General features: G+C 40.8%; 2 protein-coding genes across 2 annotated transcripts in view; both read left to right on the top strand.

Annotated features, from left to right (window-relative positions):
* LOC136017988 (osteocalcin 2-like) overlaps positions 1-5,223 on the top strand; it is a 71,309-nt gene extending 66,086 nt beyond the window's left edge. Inside the window, exons 12-19 of the mRNA XM_065686800.1 lie at positions 361-373; positions 934-1,013; positions 2,006-2,018; positions 2,653-2,705; positions 3,368-3,380; positions 3,863-3,965; positions 4,635-4,683; positions 5,024-5,223. Of these exons, the coding sequence (XP_065542872.1) occupies positions 361-373; positions 934-1,013; positions 2,006-2,018; positions 2,653-2,705; positions 3,368-3,380; positions 3,863-3,965; positions 4,635-4,683; positions 5,024-5,173 (474 nt within the window). The 3' untranslated portion in view covers positions 5,174-5,223. The remainder of the gene's footprint in view (positions 1-360; positions 374-933; positions 1,014-2,005; positions 2,019-2,652; positions 2,706-3,367; positions 3,381-3,862; positions 3,966-4,634; positions 4,684-5,023) is intronic.
* Positions 5,224-6,422: 1,199 nt separating this feature from the next.
* Positions 6,423-19,118, top strand: part of LOC136017984 (cytochrome c oxidase assembly protein COX16 homolog, mitochondrial) — a 48,340-nt gene continuing 35,644 nt past the window's right edge. Inside the window, exon 1 of the mRNA XM_065686796.1 lies at positions 6,423-6,583. Within this exon, the coding sequence (XP_065542868.1) occupies positions 6,524-6,583 (60 nt within the window). The 5' untranslated portion in view covers positions 6,423-6,523. The remainder of the gene's footprint in view (positions 6,584-19,118) is intronic.

Here is a 19,118-nt window from a genome sequence, read left to right as displayed (position 1 = left end):
CCTGAATTGGCCTGTTTGAGGGAGAAGTGGGGAAAGAATCTCTTCCAGCCTAAATCCAGTGAGGGGTTCTGAAGCTGGCAAGGCGGGAGGAGGCTGTTCTTCTGGGTCATGAGCTGCCTCCATTTCCACCCCTTTGCAGCAGCATGAGCAAAAGCAGAAGCAACCCCGTTTTCAGAGCAGCAGCTCATCTACTGCTGCTTTTCATATTCTTCTGCAAAATTAGGGAGTGATATCCTACCATTCTAAGCTTTTCTGTTGACATTGCTTAGATGACGTGTTGTTTTTATGTGACACCGCAGGTGCACACCAAAGTCTAATTGTAGTTTCTTTTCTCTCCCTTCCCGTATGCATTGATACCAGTCGGATGATGAAGGTGAGTTGATGTTTTACAACTGATAATGGGATTGTCCTAAACTTATGTCCTGGGGCTGTGTTTTCCAATGAATTTGGGCACCATGGATTGAAACTGCCTTTTCCAAAAGGCAAAGGACAGCGTATAGTGATCAGGGGACTGGGGCCAATCTGTACTTGATAGTCACTGTCAGAGCTTGTAAAGACTGTCTGAAACCAAACCGGCTCTCAATACGTTTCCTTACTTTAGCAAATAGAGGATTTCTCTGACACTGAAGTTGATGATAATTTGATCATCTCTTACTGCTGGAATATCTGCTCTGAATGTGAAATAGTCCAGACGATTTTTATGAATTTATTTTTTTTAGCATTTATTGCAATGAAGGAAATAGAGGAAAAATAAAAGACTTTTTAATATCCCACGTTCCAAGGATAGTTTCAAGGCTATATCTTTTATACAATATCTGATATACAGAAAGTCTGTCCTTCTGGCATTGCAACGTCAAGAAGTCAGTTATATAGTGGCAGGACATTCGAGTCCCCTGCAATCTCTGAATTTGATTCTCACATTCTGTGTTTAAGCGCCTGAAGAAGGAGATTCCTCCTCAAGTGAATCTTCTCTATCTGATATCCTTGCTCCCACTCGGGATGATTCTGATGAGGTAAGGAGTGAATGGCACACTTACCTAAACCTTGTAGTCAAATCTAATTGGTTTCTGTTGTGCTTCCTGAGGGAATTAATCATTAAAGACAGATTTGACATTCAATGTTGAGTTGTCAGTGCACCACCTTAAGCAGTCCAGAGGTGATCATGTGCCTCTACATAGAGGAGACATAATGATAAATGCATTTCAAGTATGACATTCCTAAGGATGTAGGAATTTTTAGGAATAGTGAAAAACCCTTTTTCAGTAAGTAAATTTGTACATACAGGGTCTGTATGACTCAGTCTCTACGACTACTCCTAAATGCCTTAAAAAGTCTTTTTTTTTACATTTACTGCTCTTTTTGCAGCTAGAATAACATTTGATCCATTTGATACTGTAGTTTTTACCATCACTTTTATGTTGCCACTGCTAGCTTGCAAAGCAGGAGCAAGCAGCAGAAGTCACATGGGGAGGTACCACGTCTGGGGCTTCTTGCTGAGCCTTTGCAAAGGAAAGGCCTCAAACTTTACACAATAATCTGCACTGCCCAGGTTTAGTTCCACCAGGCACCGTTGCGGGCTTGGGTTTGTGGGGCTGTTTTTCTTGATCATCTGTTGGTCTGATAGGAAGTGTTTCTGGATATCACACCTGAATTGGCCTGTTTGAGGGAGAAGTGGGGAAAGAATCTCTTCCAGCCTAAATCCAATGAGGGGTTCTGAAGCTGGAGAGGCGGGAGGAGGCTGTTCTTCTGGGTCATGAGCTGCCTCCATTTCCACCCCTTTGCAGCAACATGAGCAAAAGCAGAAGCAACCCCATATTCAGAGCAGCAGCTCATCTACTGCTGCTTTTCATATTCTTCTGCAAAATTAGGGAGTGATATCCTACCCTTCTAAGCTTTTCTGTTGACATTGCTTAGCTGACGTGTTGTTTTTATGTGACACTGTGGGTGCACACCAAAGTCTAATTGTAGTTTCTTTTCTCTCCCTTCCCGTATGCATTGATACCAGTCGGATGATGAAGGTGAGTTGATGTTTTACAACTGATAATGGGATTTTCCTAAACTCATGTCCTGGGGGCTGTGTTTTCCAATCAATTTGGGCACCATGGATTAAAACTGCCTTCTCCAAAAGGCAAATGATAGTGCTAGAGCATCATGTAGATGGATGCAATCTGTGCTTGCTAGTCACTGTCAGAGCTTGTAGGAAGTATCTGAAATCAAAGCAGTGCAAAATGTTTTCTTGCCTTCCAAATGGACAGGTTCTGCAAACGTAAATTTGATATTAATTTAATTATCACTTTTACCACTGACATTCTTGCTTTGAGTAAGAAATGGACAAAAGGTTTTTTTAGCCTGTATTGCGTGAAAGAATTTTCTGCCACCAGTTTCAGTGGGGTTGGAACTAGATGATCTTTAAGGTCCCTTCTAACCCAAACCATGCCATGATTCTATGGCTCTGCGAACTAAAGAATTTACAGACTCCATATAATCCTGCATTTCAAGGAATGTTCCAGAGCTACATGTTTTGTGCTCTATCTACCTTAGGGAAATTTTGTTCCTCAATACAGTTCTATAGTGGCAGGATATTTTATTCCTCTGCAGTCTCTGATCTTGATTGTCACATTCTCACATTCTGTTTTTACTCTCCTGAATCAGGTGAACCTAATCGTCCTCGAGAAATGGTTGTCATTCTCATTGTTCATATTGAGGTAAGTGAATGGCACTCTTAGCTAAACCTTGTAGTCAAATTAGTCTTCTCTTGTGCTCCATGATAGAATAGTATTTGATCCAGTCCAGAGTGCTGTGCATGACCTCAGTTTTGAGGTTCCATTGCTGCTTTGCAAACCAGAAGCAAGCAGCAGGAATCGCGTGGAGAGGTATTTCCTCCTGGGATTGTTCCTGAGCTTGGCAATGGAAAGGCATTGAGCTTTATGACAGAATCTGCATTGTCCCGCCTTAGTTCCATCAGAGACCATAGCGGACTTGGTTTTCTTGTTGTTTTTCTCAGCAGCTTTTAGTCTGACAGCATGTTTCTTGATATCAGAAAAGAAGGATTCTCTTCCAGCCTAAATCCAGTTAGGCGGAGGAAGGAAGATGGTGTTCCGGGGCTTCATTAGCTGCCTCCATTTCTATCCTTTTGCGGCATCTTGAGCAAACCCAGAAGCAACAGCTGGTTTCCAGAGTAGCAGCTCATCTACTGCTACTTCTAATATTCTTCCTCAAAATGAGAGAATGATACCCTGCCATCCTCAGCTGCTGTTGCTGTCAGCACTTAGCTAATGGTTTGATCTTTAAGGTATGCAACATGGGTGTGCACACCAAGTCTAACTGTGTTTTCTTCTCTCTCCCTTCCCATATGTATCACTGGAAGAGGCCTGCTGAAGGTGAGCTGACGTTTTACAATTGATAATGATTTTTCCTCAACTTAATTTTTGTTTTGTATTGTTTTTTTTTTTTCCTATGAAGATGAGCAGCATGGACTGAAACTGCTTTTCCAAAAGGCAGAGGACAGTGCTAAAGTATCTGGACAGTGTCTTACAGAATGGATCTATTCTGTACTTTACAGTCACTATCAGAGCTTGCAGGATGTATCTGAAATAAAATGCATCAAAGCTGCTCAGAATATGTTTTCTTGTTTTCCAAATACAGAAAGTCTGTAAGGCCAAAGTCACTCGTAATTATCACTTTTAGCACTGGAATTCACCTGCTTTGAATAAGAAAATGTTGAATGAGGGGTTTATCCTGTGTTGCAGTGGAGTTCCTGCAGTGTAGAACATGTTGAAAGCTATTCATAACCACGCAATTCAGGATAGTTCCAGGGCTATAGATTTTATACTCTACCTAACTTGCTATCATTCCATTACAGAGAACCGGCAAGAAGGGGGAAGTTCTGGACCAAGAGTCCAGCAACAGTCGAATACCGCTGTTCCAGCTAGAGGTGATCCAGATGAACCAAGTTGTAATGATATGTATGTAACAGCTAATGTGTCTCTCTAAATGCTGATTTTTCCAACTTTTGGGTTATGTTTGATTACTGTGCGAATTTCAGTCATAAAATCTAGCTGCATTTCTTGAATAGAACTTATTTTTTAAACCCCAACAAAACCCAGCACAAGGTTTTCTTCTGTTGTTCATGAACTCATGATCTAATATATTCTACAGTATGGCTTGACGTATGTCGAAATGCTCGTAATACCTGAAGGACGCACCCAAAATATCTGAAAACCTGCTTCTTAGCATGACAGATTTGATAAGGAAAGAGTTCTTGGAATGAATGGTTTCCAGAGGACAGCTAGATGCTTGTGCCACAAACCCCGTATTTCTGCCCTGTTGTCGGAGATTAATGCTGCCACACCTGTGCTACAGACTGCTGTTACTTGTAGAGTGGGGGGACTGACTACATCATCCCCGCCATGAGAAGCAAGACCCCGTTTCCTTTAGGGAGGGGTCACCCTAACTGCTTATTACATACAACAAATGGAGAGAGTGAAAGGTACACAGGGACCTTCAGATGAAATGCATCATGGCCAATCTGTGCAGTTGGGTGATGACATGACTTTATAGGAACCAGTGACCCTCAATGCACGCTGACATTAATGGATGTGTGTTCTTTCTGCTTTTGTTCTCTTTACCACAAGGCCACCTGGTACCATTAGATGTCCGATTTGCATGGATTTCTACTCGGCGGTAAGGATCTGCATTTTGTCACGGCTTCTTTTTTGTCAGAGGGAGAACGAGGTGCGGGGTGAGCCGAGCATCTCTGCTGGGTGATGTGGGATGCTGCAGACAGCTGGCTTGAGGTACAGACCTCGCTGTGAAGGTCAAGCTGGCTCGCAAGTCAAAGTCATTTCTTGGTGGTCAACATAGTGCCAGACACACTTCCCAAGGGGGCACCGAAAGACCTCTGGGTTCCTTTAATCAGTAATGTACTGATCCCAGGCACCCAAGTCCTCTCTTCCTGGTGCCAATAGAGCAGCAAAGCATAATTCTTCACACCAAATTCCTCTTGTGCTGTTTTTTCTTCCAGATTGTGCAAAGCGGACGACATCTTGTGGCAACCATATGCGGCCATGTCTTCTGCAACCAGTGTCTTTATTATTCCCTTACGAATGCCAACACTTGCCCAACCTGCAAGACGGAGCTTGGTGATGGAGACTATCATCGCCTATATGTATGAGTTTCTTTATGTTTTATTGCTCCAAATAAAAATAGCTCTGTTTTGGCAAATCAGTGGGATGTGCCTAGAGAGCTTTCTTCTGGTCCAAGTGGCTTCTTGTCGTGTCCCTGGTTAGAATGTTAAAGTTAGGACCGTCTCTATATTAGATCAGGAGAAGAAAATACCTGTTGGGAAGGTCAGTATTTCCTTCAGCTTTTCCTTCTGCTCCCACGGATCTAAAGCTTGGCTCCAGAGCCACCCTTCCCCAGCCTATTTTTGGGCCGTCACTCCACCACTTGTTGAAGTGATGCATGTTTGGGCAACAAACCCCTTACAATACACCTCCCATTGTCATCCTCTGAGCAAACCGCTTCAAGTTCTGCGTTGAACTCAAGTCACGTTCCTTATTAACCTTGCCTATTCACAGCCAGTACTGAATTGTGAGCAATCCGGCAGCTCTTGGTACCAGGTCCCACACCAATCGTGGCTTGTCCAGCGACGTTCAAGAAGATTTCCATCCTGTTCTCCGTCCTGCTGCCCAGAAATCACGTTACACAATGTACTGTTGCAGCCTGCAGTTGTGGTCATTGCTGCCTAACCCAGCAGTGCAGGCTTAATACGTCGGAGGTTTCCAGAGCACCTGCCAATAGCCAGCAGCACACGATGTGCACCGAATTTTTATGTGCACCGGTCCTTCTCTGGAGGAAAGGGAGAAGAGGCTTCCCCAGAGCTTTTCTCCAGAAACACCCAGTTCCTGATGCGACAAAAGCCAGCCAGCCATCACACTTGTGCTTCTGTTCTGCACCCGAGGTCCAGATAAAGCACCAGGTATACATCTAGGAGAGAACTAGGACTCCAGAGGCATGCTTCACACAGAAAACCTTCTCGCAGTATCTCACAAGGTGAAAAAACGCTTAACTCACTGTATGGTAACCTGGACAAGCAAGCTACATTCAGCCTCCTCGGGGGCATGAATACGTGCTTGAAGTATTGGGCTTTACCTCTGAAATTTAACAGCATTTTAAGAGAGCCTTAAACAGGAAGACATTTTAAAAGCCTGATTTACCATTCCTTTCTGGAACAGCATGTTTGTTTCAGCACTTTTCTTGCACTTCAAATGTACAATTGGGATAAGGGATAACGATGCAGGCAAACAAAGGCCCGCCCTCCGAAGGCGGCTCCTGCTACCAGACACCCACGGGCGCGTAACCGGCCGCGCAAGCCGCAGATACGGCCGCGGAACCCGTCTTCCCCGGGTGTGTTGCCGCGGCAGAGGGGCCGCTGTGGCGTCGGACCCGTGCTCCGCCGGAAGCGCTGAAGCCGGGCCGGAGTCGGGAGCCCGCCGTACGGGGCCTATGGAGAAGGAGGGCGATGGAGAGGCTCCGGAAGCTGTGGAGGAGCCGCACCATGACCTTCGGGGTCCCTCTGTTGGTGAGCAGCATGTGGGGATGTACCGGCACCGGGCAGGAGGGGCCGCGGCATGCCCCACCGCGGCCTGGCGAGCAGTCTCCGAGCGGCTTCCGAGCGTGCGGTGCTCCCGCCGGCGCCTCAGGGCTGGCGGCGCGTCCCCCGCTATGGGGCCGGTGCCCTGCGCAGGATCCCGCATCGATGTCATGGGAGAACGGGTGATGAATTTATGGTGGCTGGAGGAGGAGCGGGGTTTGAGTCAGCTGCGGGACGGTGCCGCCGCTTTTACGCTTGTGGGGAGCGGCAGGTAGGATTCTGCGGTGTGCCCTGAGAGGCATGAGGAAAACGGGTCTTCGGATCGTTGAAACGAGGTTGGAGAAGACCTTTTGGATCGTCAAGTCCAACGGTTAACCCGGGGCTGCCAAGACCACCTCTAAACCATGTCACTGAGGGCCTCATCCTCACGGTTTCTGAGCATTTAGAAGGATGGTGATTCTGCCACTTCCCTGGGAAACCTGTTCCAATACCTGAGCAGCCTCTCTGGTGATCAGGTCTTGGTGTTTCTGATTTAAAGCACTGCTTGCGTGTTTGTCGAACTTTCTTCAGCTCTTCAGTGGATTTCAAGCCGCAGCAGCAGTGATCATCTGGGAATTTGTACATACAGATAAAAGAATTTGAGCTAAATGAGTTGATAGGTTAGAGTTATTCTAGAAGTGACACGTGAGGCAGAACTACTTAGAATAGTTGAGGCTAGAAAAGGTCAATAAAGTCAAAGGAATAAACCACAATTATAAGAGAGGCAGCTTAATAAATTGCACTTATCTTAAGTACCTGTGCTCATTAGAGAATAAAATTAACAACTTGGGTGCACTTATGCATAAAAACTCAGGGAGACTAACAAAAACTGCAGCAGGACATTGTTGTTTTCTGTTTGTGCAATTCATGTCTGGTTTTCCATATATACAATCGGTTTAGATAAAGTAAGCGAAGTATCCACTAAAGAAGTGGATAAAGAGTAGGTTAAAGGATAATTCTAGCTTTTAATAATACTACTAAAGAAATTACTGGCTTTCTCCTCAAATATGAAGCAGCATGCTGCAGAAAAAATGGAGTGGCCCAAAGGACAGTGACACTTGTTGGAGTTAGAAAAGTGTAAGCCCTTTTTTTTTTTAAGTCATACTACAGAGGTTCTAGAGTAAGGACTTTAAAAGGATTAAAAAAACATGATAAAATGTAGTTATTGGGTGCCTTTGAAATGAAAAGGTATCTTAGGTGGGATGTGTCTTGCAGAATAATAGAATCATAGAGTAGTTTGGGTTGGCAGGGACCTTCAGAGTCCAACCCCCCCTGCAGTGAGCAGGGACATCTTCAGCTGTGAGCTGTAATACTGTGAAAAGACAGAGATGTTATTGTAAGACACTGAAACTTGTCAAAAGTAATGTAAAACATGAAACAGGACTCTCAAAGTCCTCAGCTGGAGTGATTTCCCAGTGTTATGGCGCCGTTGCAGAGATGACAAAGACAAGCTGTAAAGTCAGGATTAGAGCAACATAAAAGATACAGCAGACATTCCACCTTTAAGGAAAGCTTGAAGGAATTGACTTAGTTTATTTTAGAAAAGGCTGACAAGTTCTGTACATCGCGTACTGAGAGTGGTGATTGCTTTCCATAGCTTGGGAAAGAAGTACCAAAGCAAATGAGCTTCAGAGAAGATGTAAGGAAAATACTACTCTTCATTAGGAAAGTGCACTCGTGGTACATGCTTAGGATTTTTAAGGAGAGGTTAACAGCTGTCTGACAGCAGAGGCATAGATTTTTTAAGTTCTCCTTCACTGCTGGTGCTAGGACTTCAGCTTCGCAGGCTAAGGTAGACCTGTGGTTGTCTTTTTGGCCCTCCTAGTGTTTTTGTACAATCTGACATAGGTTATAGCAGAAATCTTTGGGGCTGGTTTCTTTGACTTTGTACTGCCTAATTCCATTCCATTTCTGTTAATGCAGAGCTCTTTTCTCCAGAGACAATATTATATAGAGAAATAGTCTATTATATTTCTTTCCAAGGGTTCACGTCTCCCTGCCTTAAAATGATTCTCTCCTCTCAGTGCTTCAGAATGTTTCTGTGTTGCTGCCCAAAGGCTTCCCGAGGTGTAAGAAAAAGGAAAATTCATGTAATTCTTGTCAGCTTCCCAGGTGTCTGTTGAACTCTGAAAGCATCTCTAAAGCTGAACAGAATTGTGCTAAAAGATCAGTTACAGCAAAAACGACAGTGTAGCTATACACAGAATCAGAAGGAGCATGCCTTTTTAACCCTTTAAATTCTACTGAATTTGTTGATAATACTGAAACCAAAGGTTTCTGTTAGATTCTTGCATCCTCTGCATCGTTTCTTTCACTAGAAACTTACAGGACTTTACTGTTTAGTACTGCTGGACTTTTCACCAGTACCATATTTGCTTTTTCAAAGGAAAAAAAAATCAAACGGCTTTCATGTCTTCCCTTCTTACACTGCATATTTAGATGAAAAAATCCCTGTGCTACTTTTTCTAAAGGCTCCAAAGTTAGAGTGATAGTTAAAGAAAACATAATTCAGAGACAGGTGAGTTTCTCATTATACACACACATGCACAAATATACATTTAAAATACTTCTTTTTAGTGTAAATTATCTTGATCCTTTTTTCTTTTTTCTTTTGGGCTTGTGGCTCTTAGAATATTTCAGTGTAAAAGGAACATTCTTGGTTGATCTTTAAACCTCAAAACTGACAACAGCTTTCAGAGTAAGATGTGTAAATCACAATTTTCAGTCATACTTTCTGAGAAGATAGATGTGTTTCTTTGTGAGCATCAACAAGACTATAGGAGGTAAGAATGAAACCTGCAGGAAACCTTAATTTGTGAATGTTTCCTTTAATTCTGTAAATCTTATAGATATCTCTACATGGCATAAAACAGTAAGTATGCAGGGGAGAGTGATGTAGCCTGGCATGGAATATCGTAACAGCTTGATTGCTACAGGGCGAGTAGTCCTAAAGCACTGGTAAAGATAGTAACATCTGTGTAGATGCTGGGATGAACTCCAGTGACCTTACAGATGTATCTGAAAAAATTGCTGTTATTCTGGAAAGCTGTGCTGCCTCTGTGGTAACCTAAACCGTCTTTGTCAGCTATACTGACATCACCATTTCCTGTCATGATAATGGGAACTCTTTCCTTATACTGAAGCTTATCTTACAACTCTTCAGTGTTCTTGGTTCTGTTACAGAAGAAGAGCTTCAGTCAGTGTTCTTTTATATTCCTCAGAGGACCTTGAGCACCCTGGTCTAGTGGAAGGTGTCCCTGCTCATGGAAGGGGGGTTGAAGCTGGATGATCTTTAAGGTCCCTTCCAACCTTAACCATTCTGTGACTCTGTGACCAGAATTGGTGAGTCTGTTAATATCCTGTTGCTGCTGTGATGCTTCTGTAAGATCCTGAGAGAGCAAGGCTCTTTGGTATTACAGCTAGCGGATCCAGTGTCATACATTTCTTATGAGACACTGAACATCTAAGGTTACTTCTGTAGTGCTGTTAGAATGTTTAAAGGTTGCAGGAAGTTACATTTTTAGACAAGATAAATGTATATTTTCAGGCAGGTATGATACGGTGATTCTAGATCATTGAGGAAACATGTTTGGATTTTGAAATTGCAAAGCAATAATATTCTAACACACGTATTAAAAAAACATTTTATCATATGCTCGCACCACTTTCCAAAACTTGCATTTGTGGTTCTGTCTCTAGACAACTCTAGACAAGGATCTTTCATACTGTGTAAGTTCTGTAAGTTGCAAAATGAATGCATAGATGCAGTTCCAGTTCTGCTGTCACTGTGTTCAAAGGGAAAAATGAAATTCTGAGGATCTGAAGCAGCATCTTAGCAAACAGCAAATGTAGTCTGAGGCTCATTTGTTGACTTTTATTGCACTCCGAAAAAAGTAATATATATAGTGCTGCAAGTTTCAAATTTGCAGTATTCTGCAACATTTTCCATATTTATATAGCTGTAGATTTTTACTTTATTTGGGGTTTTTTGCTTCTTTTCTCCCTCCCCCCCCACTCTGTCCTGTACTGACTGTACTTTTACAAGTACTTCGCTTCTCTTCCTGGATCTTGTCTTTGGTGTTCTGTGTGCTGTGCTAGTGTTGCCAAAAGAGAAGATGAAGGAAGCTTGAACAGTGATTTTTATTTTTTTTTTTTGTGAAGAAACGTGTTTCTAAAATCTGCTTCCATCAGTGTTTATGTACACAGACTATACTACAATGCCATCTACATTGCTGCCTTGCAAGTGCAAGTTTACTTTGATAAACGCTTTGTCAAGAGACTCCAAGAATGCACATCATGTACAGGACAAGAAAAAAGGTCAGATTTGAGAGTCCCTAACAATGCTGAAGTGATGTGGTCAGTTCTTCCAGTCACCATTAGAGAAGGTCAGTGGCATCTCAGGCCCTTGTTAACAAACCAGTTGTCTCTCACCAAACAAAATGCCTTTCCCAGACATCAGGATATGAAATTAAATGTCTCTGGATTAGTGTTGTTCACTGGTGAAGTCAGGGTCATCTGGACTCTTGCTCAGAAATTTTCTGGTGCTGTGAGTTACTGAAAGCAAAAGTTTTACAAGATTAATGGGCAGGGAAGTGATATTTTCATCCTTTAGATGTATTTAAATAGCTACATTGCCACAGATTTATCTAAATACAACATTCTTAATTAATTTCATAAAAACCTGCTGAATTCTGAGTCCTTGGCTATGCTGAATACAAGGCACATTTTTTTCCCATGGATTCTGGAGGATCTGCTCATAAAACCTGGACACTGGGAAATATGGAAAATTCTTCTCAGGAATAATGATGTTTCTGAGATCTATTGTTGCCATTGGTGTCTATGCATAGAAACTGTTATTATCTTCTGATACTGTTTATTGTTCTAATATTTGTTCTGATATTGTTTATTATGTGATTACTGCAATCAGCATTTTTCGCTTTTAGATATGTCGGTGTTATTGTTAACATTATTCACATTATTGCCTTGAACAATTCATAATATTGAATTGCAGCACTTTTATTAATAAATATTACTTTATGTAGCTTTGCAATAAAATTTGATGTATGCAGAACAGTTGATTTAAATGTTAATATGCTTTTGAGAGATGACTAGAAGTTAACATTTACCTATGAGAAGAGAATTCTGACTTCTAATGTTTGTAGATAAATTGTGATTGACTGTAAAAGTCACAAGTATTACATTTGTAGCGTAGAAAAGCAATAAATACAAAACTGGGTTTACAATTTCAAATTGGTTGCTCCCAGTCAGCAAATCACAGCGTGTTGCTTTTATGTTTCAGTGACTTATATTATAAATATTGGGTTGTATTATAAATATTGGGTCTCTAAGCTTGTGATGAGATCTGTCTTTGACCTCTGCTGTGCTTCTGCTTTGCATCTCCTGTTTGTCTGTGTGTGTTTGAGTCCACAGCAGAGTGTGGAACTGTTCAGACAAAACCACCCCCTGGAACTGTTTGTGCAGGAGTGGAAGCCAGTGTGTGCAAGCTGAATGGGCCTCTGTGGACCCTAGTTTGTTCAGTCTGAATTAGCTGACTTCCATCTTTCAGTTGACAGGCCTTAAAATGTCGGAGTTCATATTTTGAATCAACTCCTTAAACATTCGATTCTTAATCTTTGAGTACTACTTTTCAGATAAATGTTAGACAAACAAATAGACACTCTTTAGGTCTTCCAGATATCCCCTCTGTTTCATTTTAAAACATAAAGAATGTATTTGCATTGTTTATTGCTGTTAGAATGGACTAACTGGCACTCAGGGGAGCTGAGGTTCTGTGTTGATCCTCAGAACAGGAACATAAGTACAGAATTGCCAGTTTTCACTTAGCGCTTTTAGCCACCCTCTTCATAGGGTGGTGAAGGTAATGGTGTAAGATTAATATTTTCTCTGTAGTACATTTCATCTTCATCCCTGTCCATCATTGTCAACTGGGAAGTGTTACTTGACTAGTAGTGGTTTCTTTTTATGTTCTTTAATGCAAGTTTCATCCTAACACATTACAAGAACACCAGGATGTCATGAGATGTGAGCAGTTTCCCATCGTAGTGTACTTTGGCTTGATTTGAGCCAATTAGTAATCACAATGATAGTTTTATAAGGAATCAAGATTTTGGTTTTTAGAAGCATATGAAAAAAGAGAAGGTGGTGTTCAGAAACTGCAGCTTGACCACCACAACAGACTTAATTTTCAAACAGTTGCAGCTGCCGAGTGAAATTCTCTTGTCATCTGACCAGCCCAAGCAATGTGTATAGTGCAAGATGACAATACTGTGGCTGATAATGCCTTTTTTTCACTCATGCTTGTGCTGAGGAACATATGGGTTTCTGTCTCTTCTGCACTGTTCTTATATTGGTTTCTATTAAATGATCTTTCTTGTGCTTCCCAACCTGTTACGAAATGGATATCGTAGTAAACAGAGGTTTAGATTTTTCCTGAGACATTGAATAGTAGCACTGAAAGGATATGGGCAGGTTTTGTTATACTCTGGCCCATAGCCATTCGTATTTGCAATTTCAGAAATAATTGCTTTGAACATTCTCTGTACTGAGCCAATTAAACTGATATCGATAAACTTGGGTCCAGTTTAATATTCTGCTGAGTTCTGCACGCTGTGAAAACTACACTCTTCTGCTCTATCAGTCAGCTACAGCTGGCTCCAGTTCATACTAGCTGCTGGCCTGGGTTGCCAGCTTCGTATCCACGTCATATGTATCATCCACTAGCATGTATCATCCATTTTTGAATATAATGCAGTTCCGTCTTTCTACAGTTTGTCAATTCTTGTATGTGTGGTAAGTCAGTGCATTCTCTTACTTTGCTGAGCTTTTGAACGAAGTAACTACTGAGGGATTCATTGTTTTGGTTTCTGTTTTCCCCCGAAGGAGGCCTTTGATCAGAACTAAAAATGATTTCATTTGTTGCAGACTAGAAGAAAAGATAGACCCCTTCTGTTCCTATCGACGGTGGGGAGATGATTTAGGAAGTTTCTGAGAAGACTTTGTGCTGTTTTTCTCTCTTCTCGGCAGTTTCAGCATTAGAGACAAGTACTGGAATGACCGGGGAGAATAAACTCTTGAGAGTTAGAGCTGGCAGAGGGGGGCGCTTCAGGTTAAGATGAGTTGCCTGGGTCTTTCCTGGGACTGGCAGTTTGTCCTGCTACTTTATTTAAGGAACATAATGGAGACTTCAGTCTTCTGGGCTGTCAAATTGCCATCTTTCACCAGTCTTGCACTGTACATGTATCAGTTCCTTAAAAAGGAACCCCCAAAACCTTTTTTACTGTGACCACTGCAAACTAAAATAAAATATTTCACGACTGTTATAGTTTTGAAGCTCCTAATGAATAGCTGGAGGGTTTTGCGGCAGCAGTCTTGAAGAAGAGATCATAGAAGTATCATGTTCCTTCTCCAGTCATATATATCATGACATTTTCCACCACTGCATAATGTGTTGCCAGCACTAAATACTGTGATTTGGTTAATTTAGGGATTTATGAGAATGTAATTTTGTAATCTGGCTTTCACAACTGGTACTATAGTAGGAATGGCTTTCGCTAACAACAGGGATGCCTGTAATACGGCAAATTGCTGGTGCTGCTAAGGGATTAATTTCTTGTTACTTTGTTAACCCAAGGAACTGAAAGTGGCAGCTTCATATTATGCAGGAAACTAAAGAAGTAGGGATCTGCTCTAAGTCCCTACTACTGTTGTTATGAGTCCCCAGTGACCATCTCATTGTGGTTGGTGACAAATTTAAGTATTTCCCATCCTAAGATGTGGTTGAAGGGATCAGTCTGATGCCATCCGTAACTTGCTGCATAACACACTTCCCAATGGAGAAGTGAACAAATAGAATTTTTAAAAGAATGTTGTTAAAGAGAATTTGATGTCATTGCTTTACATAAAACATTTATTGAGGTTTCTGAGTGTATGTGACAGATGGTGCTCCAATGTCACATCCTGTCTTTCATTTTGTTTTGGAACGTGCAAGTCTTTTATGCATGCATAATTGCATTACAACATTGTAGAGTTTTTTCGTGTACTCACTGAAACATAAAGAAATAATCCAATGTGAGATCTTTAATGGGGGTTGTGCTAACAGTGCTGTTAAGCTGTTTGCTTTGGTGTTAAGTACTGGTTAACTAGTATGTTTTGTTTTTTGCTTTCTTATGGTAAACTTCAGGTGTAAAGAAAAAAGTGAGACATTGTTACCATTTAATCAGTCTGCTGAATGTATTCAAGTGTCTAAACAGGCGATGTTCACTACATAGTAACATTTTTTGCTCCAGCATCCTGAAGCATACAAAATGAATAGTTCCCTTGCAATTAAATAATGCAGGTATTTTTTAACTCCCAGTTTTGAGTGCTCTTCAGATACCAATACCATAACATTTCATGATTCTAAAATCAGAATGAAGGAAAATATATCTTAAATTTTCATTATATGTGGCATGGCTTTTTCCTTTTCAGTTAACTGGAGGGTGAATTTGAGCCTGACTTAATTAGAATGGTGCCAACCTGTGTTGTTTATATGGTGTCCTGAATAGGTTCTACTGTTTCCTTTATGTCTGGACTAGTGGATGGAACATACAGGGCTTCACTGTTTCCCTTGGCTTGCACTGAGCAAATTTGTCCATTGTAGTGCTTTTTTAACTGAAGAGTGTTTTGCAAGGAATCACAGAATTGTTTAGGTTGGAAAGGACCTTTAAGATCATTGAGTCCAACTGTTAACCAAGCACTGCCAGATCCACTACTAAACCATGTCCCGAAGTGCCACATCTACACATCTTTTAAACACCTTCAGGGATGGTGACTCCACCACTTCCCTGGACAGCCTGTTCCAGTGCTTGACTATACTTTTGGTGAAGCAATCTTTCCTAATATCCAATATAAACCTACCCTAGTGCAACCTGAGGCCATTTCCTTTCATTCTATTGCTTGTTACTTGGTAGAAGAGACCAACACACACAGCCTCCTTTCAGGTAGTTGTAGAGAGGATGAAGGTCTTCCTTGAGCCTCCTGTTTTTCTAGGCTAAGTAACCCCAGTTCCCTCAGCCACTTCTCATAAGACTTGTGCTCTAGGCCCTTCACATGTGCATTCATTAATATAGAGATTATGTTACAAATTGGAAAACTAGAAATGTCTGTGAGACATGCAGAATATGCAAAACCAAACAAGCTGATAATGTTGCTGGACCTTTTGAGTCTTATCCCACTTCTAATTATTTTGACTGGTGACTCCTGATGCTTCGCTGTTGTTTGCAAATGTACATTCTTCCCTTTAAATGCAGTCAACTTAAACAAAGGTAGTGAGGACGTCTTCTAATGCAAAAAATGAGAGAGACTTAAACCAAGACTGATATTTGCACTCAATGCATTGTCAGTCACTAAGTCCTTTAGTACCTTTAATGCTATCATAGTTGCATAAATTTGTTTATACCTTCTTTTATTGGCTTTTGAACAGAGTTTTCAAAAATTTGATTGAATAGCTGTGCATTGCTGCTCTGGCTTGTATAGATCAAAGCAATTCCTGCTCAGGGCTGTCGGATAACTATATTGATATATTCTTTGTTGATTAAATCATTCTGGTCTGGTTTTACAATGAAATCTTAGACATCGTGTTTGGTTCTTTAGAAAATTGGTCAGGTAAACTTGCAAACATGTTACTTATATTTTTATGTATATTCTGTGCTTTTGAAAATTATTAGATCTTAATCCTAACCTTCCAGCATTGCACTGTGTAATATTTGAGTGTTATTTATAATTTCTTACAGCATCAGCATGTTTTGATGCAGCCTAACTGGTGTTTCATCATACGGTAAATCAACCATTGCAGTATTGGAAGTGTAAAGGCAACTAACTACACCTGTAATGCCTGATAAGCGAAATATGCCAACTTGCCAGGCTAGTTACGTTTTTTATGCTGCATGAAGAGCAAAAGTACATCAGAAACCAGGTGGGGTTTTCCCCCAATAGTATAAAGGTGATGTGAGTAAAATTAGTCACAGGATAAAACCTGTCTATAGGAACTGAGGTGTGTGTGTGCAACTTCTTTATTTTACGTATAGTTGCCAATGTAAAACGCACTGTGTAACCACATGGTTGCTGTCAAGCAAGTGATAGGGTACGGTGAGACAAAATAAGTAGCACATGACTTATTTCACTAAAAATCCTTCTACTAATTTGCCTTAGTTACAGTGTATGTTACATAGTTTTAAATGATCAAAGGTAAAGAATGTAAGAATTCTTTTTTAGCTTGGAGAATGGCTTTGTAAGCCACAATGTACCTTTTCATTATTTTAAGTAATAGTAGGGTTATGGGGAGCAGGCCAGTTAAAGGTCTGCCACTTGTTCATATTGCATCTCATAATGGTATATACTCCCTGCAAGTTTGTTGTTAGGCAAACTGATTTTCAGTTGTTGTCACAAGTAATTGCTACTTTCTGCCATGTTTAATAACTGTGTGCTAAACCATTTCTAGTGTAGTTGCTTTTGCCCTGCCATAGCAACTCTAACAACATATACGCAAAGGCAATGAACTGTGGTTTGTAACAGCCATAAACTTGTCTGTAGCACTTCTGATTTCTGTTCTTTAGGGCTCAAAGTTAACTCATGGCTGTTAATTAGCATAATACTTGTTAAGAGTTAGTGAAAAGCAGCTAATGAATATTTATGCTGAGGTGTCAACCATATTAAAATTCAATTACAGTCTGATCCTTGAGACTTTTGGCATTATGCATTACCGTATGTTCAGCTGACAAATCTTCTGCTTTGGTTGAATAAATCCTGACTAATGTTTTGTTTTTTAACTATTTTGAATACTTGATTTTCTCTTTCCTGTTGCTCTTTCTTACCAAAATACTGATATATGAGGAAGACTGTTCCCCTTTATACAAACACCTTTTTTTTCTGTCTTGTATTTTGATGATTCAGTATTTGCAAGAGCGTCATTAATTCCTTGAACAGTTATGATGCAAGTACAGTGCCATCCGATTTTTGGTAGGTCAAATTTCTAGTCACTGAAAGTTAACTTGCTAGCACATGATGATTTTCTGATTGGCTTTCTGAAATCAGTATTCTGTGGCCTAGCAGCTGGATGTTCATATCACAGAATGTTGATGTGTTTGTTTCTAATTAACAGCTAGCTTCTTAGGCTTATTGAAGGGGCCATGCCAAAAAGAGACTGTGGGCCTGTAACTCCTGCCTATTGGTGAAGAGTTTCCTGTCCTGTGAACAGAGTACATTAGTTCCTGGCTACTAGTCTGTAACTTACTAGTATCTAAGTGAGTGTGGGCACTGCATTCACATGTTGGTGAGTAGTTTCACCTGCTTGATAGGAAATAACGTAGCCCTGCAAGTCCTGCAACTTTTAGAAAAAATAAACATAGAAGGCTTTTTTTCCTTTTTTTCCCCCTTTCTTCCCCTTCCCTCATTAATTTGAATGAATATGGCTTTTTGTCTCAGTGACCTGAACATTGGATAGCATACTTTTTGGAAAAACACATTTTTGACTATCTGTGCAGCATAATTATAACAATTCTTGGACACAGGCCATAGCTGCAAACCTAATATGTAGCAAGAAATCTACCAGCATTGTGTAGAAAGCAGTATCCAGTGCAGCAACAGCCTGTATTGAAGGACTGTAACACTAATGTGTGATGATAAAATGCGGTGCTGTTTGGCTTTGTTTTTGGGTTTTGTGGGTTTTTTTTGTTTTTTTTTCGCTCAGGTCCTTAGAGCTTTCTCATGCTTCCACCTTCCTTAGATTTACATCTTTAGAAGGGAAGGTTTTTGGCCTCCTGTATGTCTGCCTTAACAGAGAACAGCAGACAGTCTGTCAGGTCAGAGAAGAGCAAGAAGTATGATTCTTCCACAGAGTAGCTAGATTTCTACACTAATTTTCAACTCCTTAATGGTGTTTGTTAACAAAACTTGATCATCTGTTGGTCTGTCATTTTTAGTTGTAAAATATTGACAGTTTTATGATCTCCTGCTGTCATAATAAAGAATAATTGAACAATTTATATGGATATGAAGTTTCCCCCCCACTCATTTCTTCCTTTATTATTTGTATTCATAAGCTTTACAGGTGTGGAGAGAGTTGCAAGACAGCTAAGGAGGCAATAATAAAAGTGTAGGTGTACTGGATATGATTTCTTAGCCTATGTGATAATGTATCACTGAACCACAGCTCAAATCAGCTGGTCTGTTCAGATGTTTAGTTAGATCTCTTACTGACAGACATCAGAGTAAGTCAATGTGGCATTGTTACTTCCCCATAGAGTTGGAAAATAATAAGAATAAATCCAGTAGTGGTGAGGTAAAGGTTCCTTTGTTGCAGTTACGCCAGGAAGCCACGTGGGGAGAGAAAAGAAGGGGTTCGAGGAGAGGAAGTCCCTAGAAAATACGAGTCCTGAAGCAGCTGTCTTGGTATATAAGAGAAATTTGTGAAATCTGTACCTAGAGA

This window comes from Lathamus discolor, chromosome 6 (assembly GCF_037157495.1).
Source record: "Lathamus discolor isolate bLatDis1 chromosome 6, bLatDis1.hap1, whole genome shotgun sequence".
NCBI classification, from domain to species: Eukaryota; Metazoa; Chordata; class Aves; order Psittaciformes; family Psittacidae; genus Lathamus; species Lathamus discolor.
The sequence above is the reverse complement of the archived record's forward strand: the minus strand, read 5'-3'. Positions and strand labels throughout refer to the sequence as shown.